The sequence below is a fragment of the Mus caroli genome, chromosome X (genome assembly GCF_900094665.2).
Source record: "Mus caroli chromosome X, CAROLI_EIJ_v1.1, whole genome shotgun sequence".
Taxonomy (NCBI): domain Eukaryota; kingdom Metazoa; phylum Chordata; class Mammalia; order Rodentia; family Muridae; genus Mus; species Mus caroli.
In genome coordinates, this window is record NC_034589.1 from 95,291,658 (window position 1) to 95,298,649 (window position 6,992).

The window sequence follows — 6,992 nt, forward strand, 5'->3', positions numbered from 1 at the left end:
TCTCTCTCTCTCTCTCTCTCTCTCTCTCTCTCTTTCTCTCAAAAAAAAAACCAGAAAATCAAAACAAACTAACAAGAACCCCATTAAGACGAAAAATATAAAACAAAACAAAAAGCATAGAAAAACACATGGAATTCATTTTGTGTTATATCCAGCATATTCTTTTAATCTTTTCTTTTTCTTTTTCCTGTGCTAAGGTTCAAACAACTCACATAGTGAGTGAATGCTCTAGCACAGAGCTAACCTCGTAGGCCTCAAACAAGAATTTCAAAAGACCATATAAATAATCAGTTTTCCAAAAGTAAAAAAACCTGGTTTATCAAATGAATTGCTTGCTTACTAATTCTAGTCAAATATATTTAGCGATATATTATAATATTTATAATTCTAACATTTTAATATCTGTAGGAGTTAAATCTCCACTGAGGACATCTGATCCCACATAATGCTCCTGAATCATGCTGACAACATAATTCTCATGAGAGCTACAGCCTATAGTTTATTCATCATCTAACAAATTTCTGGATTTCAGGTAGTTTTATGTTTTCTTCTAAAATCTGAAACTTTCTAAATATTTCCTTAGATGACATAAAAGTTCTTGAAGTATAATATATAAAATTCAGGTGCCTTTATTGTATGTACAGTTGACTGTCACTGAAAATAGGAAAGTCTGCATAACTGTAATTGTTCACATCTGTACTCTGCCTTCTTGTAATACATATGCAAGGTTTTAAAAACGAGTTTACTGCACTAGTTACCTTTTTCTTTTGAGGCAGTCTCATACAGCCCAGACTGGCCTCCAACTCATAGGGACTCAGTGCCCTTGAACTTCTGATCTTCCTGAGTACTCAGATTACAGGCATGCACCATGCCTAATTTTGTAGTGCTAGAAATGGAACCCAGGATTTCACACATTCTGAACAAGGATTCTTCCAGCTGAACTCCATACCCAGTCAACTTTATGCTAGATGTAAGTAATCATTCTACCCATGCTGGGACCAGTTCTTTTTTTTTTTTTTTTTTTTTTTTTTGAGACAGGGTTTCTCTGTTTCTCTGTATAGCCCTGGCTGTCCTGGAACTCACTTTGTAGACCAGGCNTGGCTGTCCTGGAACTCACTTTGTAGACCAGGCTGGCCTCAAACTCAGAAATCCACCTGCCTCTGCCTCCCAAGTGCTGGGATTAAAGGCGTGCACCACCATGCCCGGCTACTGGGACCATTTCTAATAAATGTTCCACCATAAAAGAAATATTTCCCAGATAAAACTTAGGATGATTGAAGTGGTCAGATTTTTATTGCTTATCGTGAAATGTAAAAAAATCTATTTATCTGTTAACAAAGTTATTTTTCTGACATGTACTTTGGCAAAATAATTTCTAATTATATGTTTACATTGATTTGAATTTCCATTTTCGAACTGTTTCCTTTCTTTTTGTTAATGTTTATTGTTTAGTTATTTTCAAGAGCCCTGATGAAATTACTCCCCCTCTTAAAGTTATGTTCAGTCCCAACTCCAAATTTTCTTCCATTCTACCTTCAAACATTAAAAACCAGCCGGTGGCACATGCCTTTAGTCCCAGCACTCAGGAAATAGAGGGAAGTGGATCTCTGAGTTTGAGGCCAGCCTGGTCTACAGAGTGAGTTCCAGGACAGCCAGGGCTACACAGAGAAACCCTGTCTCGAAAAAACAAAAAACAAACAAAAAAAATCAAAAAAAAAAAAAAAAAAGAGTGCTCACTTACTATGCATGAGGCCTTCAGTTCCCAACACACACACACACAAATAAAATTTACAAGCCTATCCTCTATTTTAGGCTTTCCCATTTCTGTTCATTATTCCATAATTCTTTCAAATTATAAAAAACTATAAAAGTCTTGGTAACATTTTTCCATCATTAACATAAGCCAGGCACACTGAATTTTGTTTATAAAGAGACAACTTTCTAATCCACATAGTTGTAGAACAAATCTCTTAAATCTTCCCGTAACATAACAAATTCTTTACGAGGTCAAAGTATAACCCAAGTATCTAATTAATAACTGATATATGGCTGGGCAGTGGTGGTGCATGCCTTTAATCTCAACACTTGGGAAGCAGACGCAGGTGGATCTCTATATGTTGGAGGCCAACCTGGACTACAGAGACAGTTCTAGGATAGCCAGGGCTATTATACAAAGAAACCCTATCTCAAAAAAACAAAACAAAATAATATTTAAGCAAGATGAGGTAGGGCACACTGTAATCCCAGTACTTGGGAGGCTGAAGCAGAAGGATTGTTAAGTTCAAAGGCAGCCTGTGATACAAACCAAGTTTGAGGCTAGCCTAGGCTATATAACAAGCCCCTACCTAAAAATAACTACAAAAACTAACAACAACAACAACAACAAAATAAGAACTGATAAATTCAGTAGGTTGAAAGAAATCCTAGGGCTGAAGACCTTCTTCATCTACTATATTCCTCTTATTTAAGAATTAATGCATTTATTATCACAGAATTCACTTGTGTAGTGCTTCTCTGATAAATTCTTATTCTTCCTTTTCTCAGAGCTGTAGAAGTTAAGGCATCTGCAAGCAATAATACCCGTACTTATCTTGAAGGGAGAGAACTATTCTCTAAACAAAATAATGAAGGGGTAAACTCATAAATAAGGATATTCTTAATTATTTCAACTACCTTATCTGAAACTGTATAATTTCATTTATATTCACAAACATAAACACTTAGTAAATTCTGCTTGCTGTATACAGAAAAAAGTAATTCACCTTTACATAGTCAGAGTTCTTTACTTCACTGTGTCCTTTATAATTAAATGGTAACTCTCATGAATGCATTTTCCATCACTATCCTTGTTAAAAACCAGTAACTGTCAGCACATTAGGCCTTAAACATTTTAGCTAAAGCCACCAAAGCTTTACCAAACACTAAAGCATACAGAAAGATGCTTGTCTTGTGTTTTCTCTGTTTGTTTTACTGTTCTCATTTTTCATTCTTACAAGTAGAAATAAATTCTATAGTTTTTCTTGGTAATTTACCACTATGTTTATTGGATTACCACAGGAAGAGATGATTCTTTAAAAAAAAATTTTTTTTTAAAAAATCAGGAGGCTAAAGAGATGGCTTCGTAGTTAGAAATACTGACTGCTTTTCCAGAGGACCTGAGTTCAATTCCCAGCACCCACATGGTGGCTTACAACCAACTGTAACTTATGTATGTGGTATGCAGGTATATATATGCAAAACACCAATACACAACATAGAATAAAAATGTAAAAATCTAAATGCCTCACACGGCAATGTATTTCATTCTAATATTAGCAGAGAGAGGAAGTAAGTCCTTAGGAATTTGGACAATTTGAAAGTCCTTAGGAATCTGGACAATTTTGACCATGTCCTCCCAGCGACCCATGTTCTTTCACACTTTCTTCAGGTTTTATTTTCCCATCTTTTGGATAGCTTTGTTCATCTGCAGACTATCTTGCAGTAGTACCTTAAAGCTTGTATTAACAAAGGGATACCTCTAAAAAAAATCATGAATACTGGAAAACTATTAGCTTAGGAACCTTTGGTTGTCACTTAATGAATTAATCCCTATGTAAGAACAGTCAAAACAGTCAAACTTGAGGAGTATTACCCAATGTCTAGTAAGACTATTTTTCATAGTGGGTCAGAAAATGTATACGTACGTTTAGCTGCCTGGTTTTTCCTCACAGACAGTTCTATTCTCTTAGTAACTGCCCAGTTCCACAGGTTCACTGCAATTTCTTCAATCTAGACAAAGGGAAAATTTATTTAGCCAGTTAAGATACTCTACACCTTCAATTATTTATATATAAATGTATATATACATATACATTCATTCTAGTATGTTGTATGCTTATATTGGTATTGTGGGTCATTTCCTGAACCTCCAAATAGAACCTTAATCCACTTCTCCTCACAGAAATCTTAGCATGTCTTAAGAGCTTTGCAGCCTGAGCATAATTTGTGTATCCCCATTTACTTATCTTTATTCATCTGGTTCACTTTAACCTGAATTATACCTCTTTCCTTTGTCTTACTGTAAATAAAATCTATGTTAGTCTTACTAGCAACATCCACAAAACTTTTAGCAATTAGTACAGTTGGCTGACATCTCTCTTTTCCTCACAGCTTTGGCAGTTCAAGGAGATCCAACTCAAGGTTACATGAATGTTAAACAAGAACTCCACCACTAAACCACCCTCGACTCTTTCTTCTTTGAATTTTTATATTCACTGTCACACAATTTAGCAATTAACTACAAATCTCTCAAATCATTTACTCTGACTTGGTTTAGCTTCGTTTGAGGGGTTTGAGGGACGGGGCAGAAGAGTAAAGTCTCTCTATGTAGCCTAGCTGGCCTGGCACTCTGATAAGGATCAGTTTGGCTTAGAATTTATAGCAATTCACCTGTCTCTGGCTCTTGAGTGATGGAAGAAGAACAGGTGTCCAACATCAACCCTGACATGTTGATGTTTCTTGCCCTGCATTGAACCCAGGACCTCTCCCACACAGGCAAGCTGCTAAAACTAAACTACAACCAAAGCTTATTTTTAAGTAATTTTAGTTCTTATCCTTGTTTCCCAAATGAGCTTCTAGGTTGAAAATATCATGTCTTATAGAGCATATTTAACATAGTACATGCAAAAATATTAAACAAATAATATAAACTTAAATAATAGGATTCATCATTTTATTGTGTTTCATTCTGGGAACCAAGGGACAAAGTTTCTAAATGCTCCTCTAGGGTTTTTCTTTGTATAAAGCAGAACCTAGTTAACTGAATAAAATGTTAACTAAGCCTACCGTGTCTCAAGGAAAAACTGAAAACTGAAGATAATATGTACAAATGGCAGTTGGAGAGATGGCATAGCAGTTAAGACCACTGTCTGTTCTTCCAAAGGACCCAGGTTCAATTCCTAGCTCATAACTGCCTGTAACTCCAGTTCCATTGTCACACACAAAAGCAAAATATCAATGTACATAAATTAAATTAAATCATTTTTTAAATACTTGGAATTAGGTTGAGGGAGTGCTATAACTTAATAGTAGAATGCTTCCCTAAATTCAATCCCAAGTTCTGATCCCCAATTCTGAAAAGGTGGGGGGAAAAACTTTGATTTGGTTTCTTGCAAATAACCTTTGAAAGCAGTAAGTGAACCTGGCTGGAACTACTGCCTGAGTGCAATATAACATAGCCTTGATTTAAATCTCCTAAGGTGTGTTGGTGAATAATGATAGACTCTACATATCACTACCTTATGACAAATATATTGATAGTAACTGACTAAAGGCAGTAAGTAAAATATATCCACTATAAATCACACTGACGGTGGAAGTTTTTATTCCATACTATGGATGGAAGCCAGGGTCTTGTATATACTAGATAACAGTATACTAGACAAAATATATACCACAGAACAAAATCCCCAGGTCTATTTTTTACTAAGTCTTTTTTTCTCCAATGCCTTCTCTCTCATCTACACCTCCACCTTTTTTTTCTGATGTTTGAGATTCCATTTATACAGTCAGATAATTTAGCATAGATGTCATTTCACTTTCCTATTCTGGGGCAAATTCTCATGCCCACCTCCATCCCTCTCACATACTATAATTGCTGACTGAATGATGATTTTTCACATAAATTATATCTGATTTATATCACCAACAACATGTGAAGTTAATATTTGACTCCAAATTTAAAGAGGAAAAATGAACATTCACATCAAAACATCTTTCTTCTTTTTTTATTCTTCTCTCAGATATTACATCCTGAATGCAGCTTCCTGTCCCTCCTCACCTCCCAGTCCCTCCCCCCCAACACCTCTCCTCTTCCCCAGATCCACTCTTCCACTCCTCCATCTTTCCCTTCAGAAAAGATCAGGCGTCCCAGAGATCTCAACCAAACAAGTTATGCTAAGACTGGACACAAACCCCTATATTAAGGCTTAACTAGGCAACCCAGGAGGAGGAAAGGGTCCCTAAAGCAGCCAAAAGAGTCAGCGACAGCCCCAGCTCCCACTTTTAGAGTTTCCACAAGAAGACCAAGCTACAAAACCACAACATATATACAGAGGACCTAGGTTAGACCCATGCAGGCTCCCTGATTGTCAGTTCAGTCCCTAAGAGCTCCCAGGGGCCCAGATTAGTTGATTCTGTGGATTTTCTTATGCTATCTTTAACTCCTTTGGCTCCTACAATCCTTCTTCCAAAGGATTCCCCAAGCTCCATCTAATGTTTAACTGTGGGTCTCTGCATTTGAAGCCTCTCTGATGACCATTATGCTAGGCTCCTTAAAGACCTATCTTTTGGCATTTTGGAAAGCAATTTGGCAATACGTAAAATTAGCGAAAATTGTTCATATATTTTGCCCTAGTAATTGCTCTTCTAAGAGTCTATTGTAAGAAAATAATACAAGTGCGAAATAATCTTTGCACTTAATAATGTTCCTTTTATTACCTATGATAGAGGAAGATGCAGAACAATATAGTCAACAATAAAGAAATGCATAAATAAATTATAATAAATCCCCTTGAAGGGATATGATTCTGCCATTTTAAAACAGTAGTCACAGCAGTTGAGATGGCTCAGTAGGTAAAGGTAAAGGAACGTCTCACATAATCCAATCCCTGGAACTCTCATTAGTGGGGGGGGGGGGCACATATGCCATGCCATGTGGAGAGCAGATGACAATTTTGTGAAGCCACACACAACACATGATAAATTTAAAAAAAAATAGTGGCCCCTAACGTGGTGGTGCATGCTTTTAATCCCAGCAGCTGGAAGGTAAAGGCAGGTAATCTCTCTGAATTTGAATCCCAGGTCAGCCATAGTGAGCCATCTCGAAATAACAAAATAAAGGGGGGGGGGGGGGGGAAAAAAGCCTTAACATGGGAAATGTTCTTATATCTAGTGAAAAGATAAGATACAAAATTATATAAAAAAATGCTGTACTAATATAAATTTACCTCCAA

The 6,992-nt window shown here is 36.4% G+C and overlaps 1 protein-coding gene across 2 annotated transcripts in view; it reads right to left on the bottom strand.

The window, feature by feature from the left end:
* Positions 1 to 6,992, bottom strand: part of Tex11 (testis expressed 11) — a 202,376-nt gene that overhangs the window by 182,077 nt on the left and 13,307 nt on the right. For both annotated transcript variants that reach the window (XM_021153053.1, XM_021153052.1), the window contains exon 4: positions 3,684 to 3,768. In XM_021153053.1, coding sequence (XP_021008712.1) covers positions 3,684 to 3,768 — 85 coding nt within the window. The remainder of the gene's footprint in view (positions 1 to 3,683; positions 3,769 to 6,992) is intronic.